A 15,898-nucleotide genomic window follows, 5' to 3' on the forward strand; every position below is an offset into this window, starting at 1 on the left:
TGTAGAGCTTGTTTTTAGACAGCCCGTGGAATACTTCATTTGCCCGGTAGTGCTCGTTAGGTTCAGTTGGAAAACCTAGATGCACAGGCTCCAGTGTTGCCTTCAAACTCTAGACAGTGGTTGTCAGGCAGCTGCTCCCAGAATCAAGGGATGGTAACACTGAGGGGCCAAGATGGCAGGCATTCTTGTTTTGAAGTATTACATACAAACCCATGCTCTGACCAGTAGAACAGAATGTGGTTGTCCTGGGAGTGTCTGTAGCAAGGAGACAGCTTGTCAGATTAAGCATGTTCAGCTATGAACAGAAATAGTAAGATTTCAAATAGGTATGTTACCTGGAAGGGCAGTAAATCACGAAGGGATGACCTTATAAATGTGCATGCAACTCAAGCTGTTCTGTTCGCGTTAATGACTCTGCCTATTATTTTTAAGTGTTAACTGGGGTGTATTAGAGTTTGAATATAGTACTGGAATTGGTGCTCACCAGCTTGGAGACTTGGCAGTTTTCCAGTATTAGGAAGAAACCGTAATATATCATTTTTGTAGTAGCTGAATAGAGCTTACTGAAATGATGGGAGATGCAATTACAGCTTTTTTATTAAAGCAACAGTGCATATGTTTTTATTTAAAACATTGAGTTTCCCGAGTCTGAAGCATTTTTAGTTAAGTTTTTTTCCATTTACTTGAATGTAGAATCTTAAGAAAATTGAAGTCATCTCCCTAAACCCGCCTGAGTCTAAGCATGTGCAGGCTTTTGGGCTGAGTTCTCAATTGCCCTAGCACTTAATATGCCATTTAACTTAAAAATTTTTGCTACTAATTACTATACTATATTACCTTTTGATTTTATCATAGATGTATTAAGTTTAGAAAACATGGTCAAATTCTGACAATAAACAGTAAGTATAGTCGCTTGGGAAAATTATAACCAAATGCATAATGCCACTTTGTGGCTGTCTGAGTCTTGAAACCAGCAACACCCTCTTCCCGCCTCCTGAGCCTTTTGGCAGATGTGCCTTGAGCAGGTTTTCTGTTGGAAGTTAATGTTCAGTGGTTGAGTGGATGTGGATCCAGCCCAGGATTTGTGTGTGGGTCAGACAGTCCACCCAGCACATTCCGAGAATCCCAGTTCCACGGGTTACCATGGAACCTGTCATAGATGATTCTAGAAACTGCTTCCTGCATCCACTTCCCTGTAAAGTCAGAACTGCTTATGGAATATGCACATAGAAAGGTTTAGCATGGCTGGGCCAACAGAGGGTGCCTCACGCAACCCGGAAGACATCCAAATTGCCCAAGGAAGTCTTAGTTCTGACTTTTAGAGCAACGTTGGTTCAAGTCCTGGAATTCTCACCACCTCATCAGTTCAGTGATGGCTGAAATCATGGATTACAAACTGAAATACCCCAAAGGCTGGGAAAGTGACAGGAACAAGTAGATGTGAGCTGGGTGTAAGGAGGGAGCCCTATATTTTGGGGGGAGTGAGGGAGGGTCACATACTGTGCAGACCAAACAAAACCTGTCTCCAGGCTGAGTGGCTTTCAGTCTCTACCCTAAATGGGCAGTGAGTGGGTTGGCTTGGATTCACCATACAGCATATGGTAATGAAAAGGTCACACATATTTGACTTTTTTTTTTTTAATTTTAAGTAGGTCTTCTGATTGGTTCTCATAAAGCAAAGCTAAGAATGAAGATCAGAAAGATGTAGGATGAGCTAATAGGGGCAATGTTGTGTAGGAATTAAACACACAAAATTGGCAACCAGACTGGTTCCTGTTTAGCTACTTTTCTGTGTGACCTTGGTTGAGTGACTTAACCTTTCTATTTCTCATTTGAGAAACAAGGGTAATAGTGCCTCGTTTACTAATACCTAAGTATTGGGTTACTGGGAGGATTAACTGAGTAAAAAGCTTAAATAGTGGTTAATCCTAGTAAGTGTTCAATGAATGTCAGCTATGATTGATCTTGGCTGGTTTTTATTTTGCATTTATCCTCTACTAGGATTTTAAGATGTCACGTTACCTTACGTAGAAATAAAATGGGTGAAAAGGGATCGTGTACCTAAACTGAAGCACAGACATTTTTGTGTAGTATTTTTCTTTCTTTCTTCCCATCCTCTACTTCAAAAGAGCTGCATTTCCCACACTACATATCTTTCTACAGCTTCCCTTAGGAGAGAGGTGGCTGGTATTCAGCATTAAAACACAGGCTCTTCTTGTTTGACTCCAAAAGTTCATTTTATGCCAGAACCTTCAGGCCCCATTCATCAATGTCTTTTAGCCTGAAGTTTCAAAATGAGACCCTTTGTGTTTGTGCAGTGGGTACCTCCCCTAATGATTCTCCATGGCGCGGGTCAGCGGGAGTGGTGGCAGCTCTGATGAGGCTGTGTGAGTGCTGCCTGGTGTTCTCTCTATAGCCTCTGCAGTCCCTGTCCCTGGCCGACTCGAAACTCAAGACTGAGGTCACCATCATCATCAATGCCCTGGGAAGCAACACCTCCCTGACCAAAGTGGACATCAGTGGGAATGGAATGGGGGACATGGGAGCGAAGATGCTGGCCAAGGCACTGCAGATCAACACCAAGCTCAGGTAGGCTGGTGAGGCAGAGGCTGACCAGCAAGCCTCAGGGAGCCAGCTGCGCCAGAGTGAGGCTGAGTTTCCCAGGTGGCCAGCTGGGGAGAAGAGGCGTCAGTTTCAAGTCTTCTATCAAAAAAGGAGGGGAGGGTATTGCCAAATTTAGACACATCATTCCTTCAAACTGCTGTCTTAAAGATTTCCACTGTGAGGTACACTTGAGAACCATTGAGGTTTCTCATTTTACAGCAGTGATGACCACCCACCAATGTTCAAGGAAGGCAGTGAGAAGCAGAGGAGGGGTTTGTTGGCAGTGCCAAATGAGCAGAGCTGGGAAGACTGGAGGAATAACACAAGGGGCTTCCCTGTACTTGGTTGCGAGCCCAGTGTCTTATCTTCCCTTCCCACTCCTGCCAGTATAAAGACTTAAAGCCCAAGGGATCCAGGAAGTCCTCTGGGTCAAAGGTAGGTTCATACTGGATGCTGACTGTTCTGGTTAGTGGTTTTCATCCATAGTGCTTCCCAAGCATGGCTTTCCTTAAGGATGAGCTGTGTGGTAGCCGCTTCTCTAAGGGACTAGTTACCTGGTAACCACGTTACCATCCATCATTTAGAGAGATCTGGTTGCTCCCTAGTCCAGCAGTCTGGTGAAGGAAGAGTTAATTCACATTCCTCCTCCAGGGCTCTTGTTGTTTCCCTGGCTCTCCAGTGTAAGGCAGAGCCTGAACCTTCTGTCTAAAATGAAGGCAAAGGCCAAAACCTGGAGTAATTTCTTTGAAATTGCCAATATGTACGTAAAGAACGTCTTTGAGGTTAGGAAGGGAAAGCAGTCAGAGGTCGGGAGTCTGGGAGCATTCAGACAAATAAAAGCCATTTCACGTGTCAGGTGAATTGATGTGTCCAAAAATACTTCTGAAGTGTTCCCGTTCTGAAAGTAAAGTAATACTTTTCTTCCAAAATAGATTTGGTGTTTAAAACATCAACAACCTCCTTATAGTAACTGAGGTTTTGCCGGCAGTGTGAACAAAGTGGTTGGGCTGGCTGGTCACACCACGTCAGGGCAGTGATGAAACAAAAGAAAATACCAGGTTACTTCTAGATGTTTCGAATGGAGAAAAGTCTCAGTACCTGAAATTCTTTATGTTGGACATGAGACTGTTTAGTATCTTTTATAAATAGCTTCAGCCTGAGACATGAATGCTAGAATGCTCTTTGGAGAGTATGTTATGAGAATATCAGGGAAGTCAGGTTTTAGAGCTCTCTGGCTAGTAAAGCATTTGGTAACTTAATGGTAACTTAATGTGTGCGCTTTTGCATTTAAGTGTGTATTTTCATCCTACTTGAGTAGTAAATGGGTTTGGAATATAATGTTGGGTGGAATGCTCATTTTTCCCTTGTTTGAAACAAAGCTGAACATTATCCATTGCTCATTGTACAAATATATCTAGAGAGTGTTGCCTGTAAGAGATTTATGTGCAACGGGAGAATGATTTCCTCCATTCTTAAGTGTCTGATCATTTATGTGATTTGGTTTTTGAACAGGACTGTTATATGGGACAAGAACAACATTACGGCTCAAGGCTTTCAAGATATAGCTGTTGCTATGGAAAAGTAAGTTTTACTTGGGACATCTTTCTAGGAAAATTGGAAAGAGCCATTGGTGTTTGTACTACCTATGGAATAATAGAAGTAATGATTGGGAATCAGAAGATCTGGGTCTGAGTTAGTCTACTGATCACCAGCCACAGGACCTGGGAAGACACTGCCTTTCTTCTGGTGTGAGTTTCTTCGTCTGTAAAACAAGGGTGGAGATGTTTGTTCTGCCGAAGATTGTGGTGGGGGATAGGGGGGCGGCAGGGGGTACACACTGGTTGCCTTGCCTGCTTCCTCCTCCTTGTGGTTTTAACTGTGCATCCACTGGGTCTTGCTTTTTTTTGCCCATGATGACAACTCTGAATCCAGGGGTGAGAAGGAAGCTGAGGTCCAGGAAATAAAAATAAAATTGATGAAATGGTAAGGCCAGAGCTCACTGGTCTCATTTCTATAAAAGGCTTTCTTATTACCTTTGTGACTAAAGTTGGCAATCATTACTTATTGCCAAATTTACTTTCCCAGAAAACCAAATGAGGAAATACGAATACATATGTGGCTGGAAAAAATGCTAGAAATCTGGTTCTTTCTGTGCTCTTCGTCCTCATATTATATTCTAATGGCAAAAATGATCAAAGCAGATTTATAGCATTAAAAATGAGAGGTTACAAAATGTAGGAGGGAAATAAGGGGCCAGTACCATAGAAGGTGGTCCCCTGGGGAAGGGGAGGCCGTGCTCATTATTTTGCGTTTTCCCAGATTTCCCCCCTTGCATGGCCTGTTCAGTGGCACTCATGCCCATTGTGACGCCCTGGATAAAACCCTAGGCCTGGATGCCTGCATTCAGCTTCCAGCTCTGTCATCAGTCAGCTTATGACCTTGAGAAAAGCATTTCACCTTTTTGATGAATTTTTCCTTTATAAAGTGAGACAGTCACAGTAAATGATCTCTGAGTGCCTTCCAGTTCTAAATCCTGTGATTCTGCTTTAGCTGAGAGGTCAAAGTGGCCACCACAGGCCATCACAACATGGAGAAGGCAGCTTACCCCATCCAGCTACCACGACTGTCCTTCTTGGGAGCCTGTTGTGTTTGCAGAACCACCTACACTTAACTCCTATTGTACCACAAAACCTTTATAATGGAAACATTTACTTACACATAGCTGCCTTTGGGTGCTAACAGCACAGCTGCCGCCCTGATGATGTTCTGGACTGCCAGCCCAGATAGGTCCTTGTGAGAAGCCCAGAGGATGCACACCCAGTACCCCGCATCTCCAGGCTGACAGTAGGGCTCCCTGGATTACAGTCCATTATGTACACTGTGCTCCAAGAGGCCAATGGTTTGAAACCACATTTGGTTTAAATAACCTGGGCTGGTCTGAATCAGGATGAAAATGGGATGAGAGAAAAGAAAATCTTCAGGGCTGCAAAAAAAGACACGTTGTCTCTTAGTTTCAGTTGGCTGGCTCCTCTTAAGTCAAGCAAAACCAATTTTGCTGAAACAAAGCTAAAGTAAAAGTTAAAATTATGGAGATAACAGCCTTTTCTTGGCTGTTGATTTTACTTTAAGCCTCCCTGTAAGTCGGACTGGAGGAAGAACATTTTTCCCATTATGTATCCATCCAGATTACTGCTATTATTAAGATGACTGTTTATTTTCTTTATTGTTTCTTTATTACTAGTGCCTATTTTAGGAATTAGTTGTTAATTTATTCTTCCGGTAGAAGTCATCTAAATACCCGTAAGAATCACATTGCAAGGGCTGTTTATTTAGAGACCAAAGACAAGCCAGCTGATCGTGTGATTCTAGGGCACCCATTGCCACCAACGTGGCCCGAAAGGTTATTCATCTTGAGTGTCATGTAGAAACAGACGCTTTTGGTATAGGAGAGAAGCATCTCCAGTGCTTGGGCTTGTGGTAGGGGAGTGGGTGTGAGCAGTCTTCTGGACATTTAGCAGTTTGTAGCGTGGTCAGGCTCCAAGGCCAGTGTGTGGATGCAGGGTTCTGCCTTCCTCACCCCAAAATGACTCACCCTTGCCTTCTCTGTCTAATCAGCTGGTCCATAGCAGCGAGGTAATACATAGACACGGTGTCTCACAGCTGCTTTGCTTGGCGTCCAGAGCCCAGGGGACCCAGGCTGATTTTGGGTGCAAACTGCAAGGACCTGCCGAGGTCAGGGTGGTGACTGAGGCAGGAAGCTTTTCTAAAGACAGTCAGTGGCCTTGGACTCGGTTTATTTATAGGAGCCCAGAGCCCGAACAGACTGTTTCTATGGATGCTAATGTCCTTTACTTTGCGAGCAGATGTTTGGGTTTTATTCTCGATTTTTTCTCTAGCATCCTGGGTTTATGATACGTTGTCACTGTGGTGATCAAGGTACCCTCAGTTTTGTGGGTGACTAACTAGCAATAAGAGAAGTCCAAGTCGCAAGTTGATGCTGGACTTTTTTTTCCTAGCCTTTGTCTCTTGTCTGTCTCTCTAGTCCCAATTTGAAAATACTGTCCTTGCTGTAATCTAAAACTGAAAGCAGAACAACAAAACCGGCTTCCTTAAAGGTGTGTCAGCTTCGTAGACAGTGTGAATTGATGAGGTCACACACATGGATATGAGAGGTTACTGATCTGCAATCGAGGGGCCTGAGATGGTCGGTGGTTTAGAATTTTCTAAGATACTTGGACAACTCTGTTTTGGGATTTTAAAAAAGAGTGCTGAATTAAGGTAATAGGAAGTTATTTTTAAATAAACATACTATTTTCTCTTTTTTTCTAGGAACTACACGTTGAGATTTATGCCAATTCCTATGTATGATGCTTCTCAAGCCTTAAAAACAAACCCTGAAAAAACAGAAGAGGCTCTGCAGAAGGTATTGAAGAATCAGTAGCTTAATTGTAATAAATTCGTATTTGAATTATGTTAATAATAGTTCTGAACGTATGAACAGGGCTTTGTATTTTACAAAGGTTTTTTCACATCAGCTTGTGTTCTTACGATCACGACGGGCATAATGCATGACTTGGGGTGGAATAAAATAAGAAAGACTAAAACCTGTCATGAAATTGAAGTGGAGTAAAATAACACTCTTACAGCATCAACACACCAGAGCCTAAGCATAGATAACTTCCTGTTGGTCCTTTGGAGATTGTGTGGAACTGAATGTAATCAGCACGACGTTCATCCCCTTCATTCTCCACAGCTAGAGCCTTCCTTTCTTTCTTCATCAAGAAGTTTAGGGTATTAGTGAGATCTCGCTTTATCATCTTTGTCTATAAATGTGTCTAAATCCATACTCGTTCTCACCTCCTTTCTGGCAACCCCAGAGGATGAGGGATAGCTTCTCCTTCAAAGTCCAGCCATCCGCAGTGCCTTTGACAACCCCTCCGCCTCCATCCCCCCGTCTCTGCCCTGTGCTGGAATTCCCTCTGTGCGTCATTCCCTCACTTTCCCGTATCTTCGTCCTTCTCTCCTTCTCTGTTTGTGGTTATGATGACCTTTCTTTCCACTGTTAGATATGCTCAAATATTTCCCATCTGAAGGAGCCTACTCCACCTTTATTATGGCATTATTTAGAGAATCTTTGAAATCTTTCTTCCCTCTTTGTTCTTTCATCTGGTGGTACCAATCTTTGTCCAGTCTCCTAAGCTTGTTTTTTTTTTTTCCTCTCCCCCCTCCATATCTTCCAAAGGCAGTCAGTCACCAAGTTTACTGATTGTAGAGCATAAATCTCTTCATTAGCTCTTCTTCCCTCTATTCCTGTTACAGATGCCTTTATTCAAACCTCATCATCCCTCACTAGGATCCCCTTGTCTGTTTTCCATGTTGCAGTCAGAGTTAGCCATCTTACATCATGGTAAATTTGATCAGACTGAAACCTTCAATCCATTCCTCTCCAGTGGCTTTTAGGATAAAGCCAGATCTCCTTAACTTGGCATGAAATTCTGTCCAGGAATTTCTATTTGTCTGCCTCCCATTCATTGCCAATGTCATCACTTACCAACCCTTATTCTTTGTTTTGCTCTAACTCTGGGAACTTGTTCAAAATGCAGAATTGGTGGGACTCAGTGTCTGTTTTTCCAAGCTCTCCTGGTGATGGGAGAGTTTGAGCAGCACTTCTCTAAGCCAGGTGATACTCCCCACCACGGTGCTTGTCTGTTGAGACTGAATCAAGGGTCAGCGGATCCAGGAAGACTTCTCAGAGTCCCTTTCCCCTACTAGGGCGGTGGTCTTCTCAGAATTTCCTGTGGCGCTGTCACTGGTCTTGTGACATTGTTTTCAGTCACCTGCCTCCATCATTCTTTCTTCCAGTGACTGTGAGCTCTTTGGAGGCAGAGCTTGTATTTTTCATCTTTTTTTTTTTTTCTCAGAAGCTAGTGCAGTGCCTGCAGTGCGTGCTTGGATGTTCTTTAGACATTCAGTGAATACAAGGAGTGAGATGGGGAGGGAAATTTGTGGTGTAGCAGAAGAAACCATCTCAGATTTGGATTCAGAAGACCTGACTAAATTAAACTCTTACCAGCTTTGTAAGTTCAGTAGGTTACTTAATTTTTCTGAACTTTAGTTTCTTCATCTACATAAAAAATACAGCTACACAGTAACAGTGTTTAGCTGACAGTTAGCATATAGTTCTTACCTGGAGCCTGACAGTATTTTGAATGACTTACATAAATTAACAACAGTAATCTTTAAAATAAGCCCATGAGATAGGTTCTATTATATCTTCATTTTACGCATAAGAAAACTGAAGGACAGAGTGGCTAAGTTGCCTAAAGTAGCCATGAGGATCAAATGAGGTAGTATATGTGAAATGCAGTTTGTAGACCAAAAAGCAATATACAAATGTTAGTTACCTTTATACTTTCCTCAAGGTTATTAGTCAGCTTATAGCAAAAGACATATTCTACAGAAACCGGGTTTCTGGGTTCAGATTAGACATGTAAATAGTTGGGAAGTCCTCATTCCAATCCTCACAACAAGAAAAATTGCTCAGGGAGAGGGTATAGCTCAGTGATAGAGTGCATGATTAGCATGTATGAGGTCCTTGGTTCAATTTCCAGTATCTCCATTAAAAAAAAACAATAATAAATAAATAAATAAACCTAATCCCCCCCCCGAAAAAAAACCTTAAATTTTTTTAAAAGTTAAAAAAAAGAAAAATTGCTTAACAAACAGAAAATCAGTGACTTTTCTTATATCTGCCAGAGAATTGAGGTTACAAGGTAGACTGTCTCCCTGGAAACTAGAGAGATGGTAATACAGAGAATCACAGTGAATCAAAACTGAGATGAGCTTATCAGGAACAGAGGCTAGTGGAGCCAGTGACTCAAGAATGCTTTAAAAGTGCTTAAAATTGACGAATTGCTGGAGGCTTAATGTGGACTAGTTAAAGAGTTAAAAACTCCTAGGGGCTAAGTTTTAGGGAGGCCCTGACATGGGTTTTAGTTGCAAGAGCCCCAACAAATTATCACAGTACAGACTGGGGGATAATTCACTCATATTTCTGACAGAGGGAAGGGAAAAAGTAACCATTTTTTCATAACAGAGGCTTACTATCCAGGGGAATATTCTAGAGCCTTCTCTGACCTAGTGGAAGACAGGCCACTGCAGCCCCCTCCAGCCTTCCTTTTTCATATAAGGGAGGGGAGAGAGAAAAAAAAAAAAGGCCAAGAAACACTTCTGACCCTATTGTATTTACATCACACACCACGTGTAATAATAGTGATTTACAAATGAGCAAAGCTGTAAGATACTCTCTTTTAGAAGGAGCTTCTAGAGAACCCAAGAACATCAGGGGAGACAAAAACAAGGTCAATAGAAGAAATTAAAGCATCTGGCACATACAGTTAAAGCAGACATTCAACACAACCCAGCCTCTAGCCAGATTAGCATAAAAACCTCGCATATAAAGACTGATTACCTCAGTTCCTATTACTAGATACATCATATCTGGCTTTCAACAAAAAATTACAAGGGGTGTTAAAAGACAAGAAAAAACCACAGTGTGAAGAGACAAAGCAAGTGTCAGAACCAGACTCAGCTATTATCCAGATTTTGGAATTATCAGAATAACTGTGTTCAATATATTAAGGGTTCTCATGGAGAAAGTAAAGCATGTGTAAGCACAGATAGGTAATAAAAGCAGAGAGATAGAAACTCTTAGGAAAAAAATAGAAAGGAAGTGCTAGAGATCAGAAATGCTGTGAGAGATGAAAAAAATGCCTTTTATGAGCTCATCAGTGGACTGGACACAGCTGAGGAAAGAATCATTGAGCTTTGAACTATGTCAGTAGAAACTTGCCAAACTGAAATGCAAAGAGGAAAAACAGAACAGAGTATCCCAGAATTGTGGGATGGTTACAAAAGATTGAATGTTCATGTAATGGGGATACCAGAAGGAAAAGAAAGAGAAAGTAACAGAAGAAATATCTAAAGTCATAATGACTGAGAATTTTTCTAAAATTAATGACAGATCAGGGATCTCAGAAAACACCAAGCAGAATAAATTTTTTAAAAAATTACATAAAAGTATATCATATTCAAATTGCAGAAAACCAAAGACAAAGAGAAAATGTTGAAAGAAGCCAGAGAAAAATACACCTTACATATTGGGAAATAAGAGTTAAGAATCATGTCAGACTTTGAGTCAGAAATCATGCAAGCAAGAAGAAAGTGGAGTGAACTATTTAAAGTGTTGAAGGAAAAAACCCAACAGCCTAGAATTCTGTATTTAGAAAAGTTTTCCTTCAAAAATAAAGAAGGAATAAAGAATTTCTAAGATAGCAGTGGTACAAGGAATGAAAGGGAGAAATTGGCAATACTCTCTAATCTGCTACCTGCGTTACTTGTGAAATGGTGTCTAATTGACTCTTGCACAGCATGAGGGTTAATCCCAGTATAACGCAGAGTTGGCCCTCCTTCTCTGCATCTATGGATTCATCCAATCATGGACTGTGAAGTACTGTAGCATTTACTATTGAAAAATATCTGTTTATAAGTGGTCCTGTGCAGTTCAAATCCGTGTTGTTCAAGGGGCAATTGTAGTGTTATTTGAAAGAGGAGTTGGATTAATTGTAAATGTGTATTGCAAACAGTAGGTCAACCACTAAATATTTAGAAGGAAGTATAATTAATATTCTAAGAAAGGAGACAAAAATGCAATCATATATAGTACTTAAAACCAGAGAAGGCGAGAAAAGAGGGGAGGATCAAAGAAGAAACAAAGCACATATGCAGAGTCTGCAAATTTAATTACAAAATTTGTGGGTATTTAAAAATGAAAATTGGTGACTTTAAAGCTCATACTTATTGGAGTTTTTTTTTTTCCTATAATACTTACTATGCTCTTACATATTCAAGTTTTCATTTTAACAACTCTGGAAGAAATATGGCTCTTTAATTTTACTCTACTAAAGAACAATACTGTGACTCTATACTCAATCTTTATGGTTTTTTTTTTTTTTAAAATATAAGATTCCTTTATTACAATACCGGGGGGGGGGAGTTATTTGTTTTTGTTTATTTTTTGCCTCTTGTGCTGTGGCTGTTTTCAGCAGTAAGACTGAAGATGTCTGACTGACTGTCTCCAGATCACTGCTGCCCAGTGTGGCAAGTGTGATAATGACCTGCCTGAGTCAGGCCCCCATCCCCAACCTCTAGGATATGGGCTCTCTGTCTTGGTTTTTAATGGTGCATGGAAAAAAGTTTACCCTGTTAATTAAAGATGCAAATAGTTTGTGGTGATGTCTACATGGCTGTTATTAAAGACACTTAAGCATTGTTTTTCTTCCTTTCCCTTCCACTAGCTTTTAGAAATGAACTTTGAATTTTTTTTTTTCCCTAAAATATTCCCTTCAGGCTCAGTTGGTGAGACACCATTGGTGTATCTGGGGAAGGTCTGGAAATGCGTGGGCCAGCCTTGAGTGCAGTGCCTATGTGTGAGCTGAGCCTTCTGATTAAACAGGCTTCATTCAGAGCTGGCCCACAGCCAGTGCTTAATGAGGCCAAATATAAAAGAACAAGTAACAAAACAATAGCACCCAGAGCTGGGTGGCAATGTGTGCCTGTCATATTTTAGGCAGAAATCTTTTTTTAGCAAAAACATTTTATCTTGATGGTAATGTCACCTTGGAAAGAGATGACTTCTTGGGAAGCAGCAAGAGAAAATTAATGTAATATAATGTCTTGGTATTAATGTGTCACTTTAATGATGCTTCATTTCAAGGATCTTTTCATTTTTATAATTTCTTGATTTATGTTTAATAGAATGATACATTTTGTTCTGCTTTATAGTTTCCAGGGGTAATAGTAATTATAGTCTGTATTTTAATTGTTCCTAATTGATATTAAGTTGTAGTCATTTTAACATATGCAAAATTAAAATGAAAATGTAATAATACTAAAAGCCTCACAGTTATTAGAAGTTCTTAACCAGGGACCTATAGTGACAAATTAGAAGTCAAATGGTTAAGTTAAGTTGTATTATTAAAACAAATAAAAACAACTTCTGGAAAAAAAAAAAGATAGCATAGTTAATTATCTCAAATTATTCTTTAAAAAAACACCTTAATAGGTATCCATCATTTCCCAATTGTTAATCTTCCATTTTTTTTTGTTCAACATAAATCCATTGCATATTGTTCTTAAATACTTTATTTCAATTTAGTTATCGTTTGTACATTTGAATTTTTCATAAAACATTGTCTGTGTAGAAAAATACAGATTGTCAAGCAAGTTCAAGATGTCTCATTTTCTGTAGAAAGCATTTTCTCATTTGTGGTAATTTTGCTAAAATCATTCCTGTTTTTGAGAACATATGTAAACCTGATGGGCTAAGGAAACTGGTGTATGGCTTTGGGTTGAACCAGCCTGCGTTCTTCCAATTTTGTACCTATTTTCTCCATTTTTTCCTTTCAAATAAAGAATTTTCCAAGTGCTGCTGGATTCTACCACTGGCATAAGGCTGAGAGGTTCAGAAAGTACCATCCATGCACCACAGGGATATTTATTTAGCTTCTGAACTGTTTGTTGGTTAAAAATTCATGAGAGAGAAAGACGCAGGAAAGCAATGAGAAATCACTAAATGGGGTCTCTAACTCTACAGGCAGTTAAGCGCTTACTGATCTTTGTCGATTACTGAGTCACATAAAAATGACTCCCGTTACCTGCAAGTTAAATTTCTAACTAGAAACGCCCATGTTGCAGCTCAGCGATAGCCAGTTCCCCCATTACTCGTTTTGCGGGGTCAGCGCCCTGGCAGGACGTGTAAATCAGATGCTTGGGTCTTCAGTTCAGCAGCTGGCTGTTTGACTTCTAACTTAACTCTCTGCTGAGTTGAAATGTGTTCTTGAGAGACACATGTGCTTAATTTCCAGATAGAAAACTATCTGCTCCGGAATCATGAGACGAGAAAATACCTTCAAGAGCAGGCCTACCGCCTACAGCAGGGCATTGTCACCAGCACCACCCAGCAGGTAAGGGGGCCCCGGTCTCCGTAGACTCATGCTGAACTGACCCTTTTAAGAGCCAGGCACAAAGGATTTCTATCGTTTGAGTCATTCCTGATGGGACAGTTAAGAACCCATTTCTGAAGATAACAGCAAATGTAAGCAGAGTTTGGAGGCGGATGTAGAGGAAGGAAAATGTAGGTGAATTCTAATGCTAAATATGCACTTTTCATTGTCGATGATTTTGTGCCTTGTAAGACTGTCTGTAAGGTGTATCTTAGATTTCTATACAACTATTAGGAACTCTTGATTATGGATGATAAAATCTGAGGGTAATCAAACTTGCTACTTTGGAGAATTCTGTTCCTTTTCTTGTATTCCCTCTCACTTCTGTGAGTACGAAATAAATTCCCAGAGTCTTCTGAATAATCAGCAAGCTGTTGAATGTTAATTAACACTTGTGCTGAAGAGCAACTAAAGTGTTTTTCTCTTTTACTTCATTCTTCTTCTCTCTGCCCACCTTTAGAATAAAAAATTAGGGAATTTTTTTCTCCGAAAGTGTTAACCAAAACCAAGGATCATAAGGTATTTGAGGAAATCCTGTAGGATGTCAAAGAAAAGAACAAGATAAACCAAACAACTGAGCTCAGATGCTTCAGAGTACAGCAGAGAACTTTAAAATATATATATATTTTAATTAGTAAGTTCAGTGGGACTTGAGAGAATAGTATGTCCATAAAATAGGAATTGGCTGCTATGAAAAGGAATACTCAGAGAATAAGAAGCAGTACTTAGCAATTGAAAATATGGAAACTGAAATATAGAATTAAATTAACTGATAGGGTACAAATTAAGCTGTTTCTCTGGGAGAAAAGAGAAAAAATGCAGTAAAAAGACAGGTAAAAAATATGAGAGAAAAGCAAGTCAAAATAGTGAATAGATTAAAAATGACCAATAGCCTTCTAATAGGAACTTCAAAATTTAAAGAGAGACAATAGAAAAAAGTTAAAAAGAGAGAAAATAATAGAAAAGCTTTCCTTATGAATCTTGGGGTTGATACAACCCACTGAAATTTATCTGAATGAATGGGTGAAGGCCCACACCTGGTCAGAACACTGAGAATAAAGGGAAAAAATCAAAGAGCTCCAGAGAGAATAAACAGGCTATCCTACCAGGGAACTAGAACCAGTTCTCAGCATCCATCTCAATTACTAGAGGCAAATGAGGTTTAGGGGGATTTGTTTTGGAATAAGAATTCTATATCTAGCCATTTTATCAAACAGACATGAGTGCAGAATAAAGCCATGTTTGGACATGGACTCAGAAATTTTACCCCCCCATATTCCATATGCAAAAAGTTTTTTTTGAGGAAATTTTCCAGCATAACAAAGGAAAATAAAGTGTACAATATGAGGTATCAATAAGAAACTGTAGCAGAAATGAAACCATAGAAGTCATAAAAGCGGAAAGAAAGCTTTAAAAAATTGCCGCTTGGGACAGTCTGTTTGGAGCTGCAGAATTAAAAGAGATAAGATTACGTTTCTTTCTCTATGGATCCCGTAATTGTAATTCTGTACCTGGCATTTTAGTGGGTTTAAAATTTTAATATCAATGTAGATAAGAAGGGTTTCCATTTTCATTTGTCTCCAGGTAATTTTTACTTTCCTCTTTGATTTCTTCAGTGATCCATTGGTTATGTAGTAGCATATTGTTTAGCCTTTATGTGTTTGTGTTTTTTGCAGTTTTTGCTTGTAGCTGACTTCTAGTCTCATACTGTTGTGGTCAGAAAAGATGCTTGATATGATTTCAGTCTTCTTAAATATATTGAGAATTGCTTTGTTGGCCTAGCACGTGATCTGTCCTGGAGAATGTTCCAAGTGCACTTGGAAAGAATGTGTATTCTGCTGCTTTGGGATAGAATGTCATTTTAATTTTTTGTTGTTCCTTCTTCTTAAAAGAGAATGAAAGAAAGGTGTCCATAATAAATGCATTATGTATAATCTTCCAAGTAGGTAAAATTATATGAATGACTGCATAGATATGCGTAGAGATTTGTGAAAGGGTGTTCACCAAAATATTGGTTATCTCAGGTACTGTGATTAGGCGAGTATTACTCTCTTAGATTTCACAGTATTGTATTTGAATTAAAGTATTTGAATGCTTTACAGTAAGCATGTTTTATTTGTGTAAGAAAGAGTAAAGTGATATGTATTGAGAAAAAGAAAAACAGTAATTGTGGATATTAGTGAAGTAACAGGGAGTTTCGAGAAAGAAAACATTATTTTGACTTTACCAGT

The 15,898-nt window shown here is 39.7% G+C and overlaps 1 protein-coding gene across 8 annotated transcripts in view; it reads left to right on the forward strand.

The window, feature by feature from the left end:
• Positions 1-15,898, forward strand: part of CARMIL1 (capping protein regulator and myosin 1 linker 1) — a 281,077-nt gene that overhangs the window by 192,513 nt on the left and 72,666 nt on the right. For all 8 annotated transcript variants that reach the window (XM_031435099.2, XM_010980137.3, XM_064476244.1 and 5 more), the window contains 4 exons: positions 2,417-2,589; positions 4,117-4,185; positions 6,934-7,027; positions 13,530-13,628. In XM_031435099.2, the coding sequence (XP_031290959.2) occupies positions 2,417-2,589; positions 4,117-4,185; positions 6,934-7,027; positions 13,530-13,628 (435 nt within the window). The remainder of the gene's footprint in view (positions 1-2,416; positions 2,590-4,116; positions 4,186-6,933; positions 7,028-13,529; positions 13,629-15,898) is intronic.

This window comes from Camelus dromedarius, chromosome 19 (genome assembly GCF_036321535.1).
Source record: "Camelus dromedarius isolate mCamDro1 chromosome 19, mCamDro1.pat, whole genome shotgun sequence".
Classification (NCBI taxonomy): Eukaryota; Metazoa; Chordata; class Mammalia; order Artiodactyla; family Camelidae; genus Camelus; species Camelus dromedarius.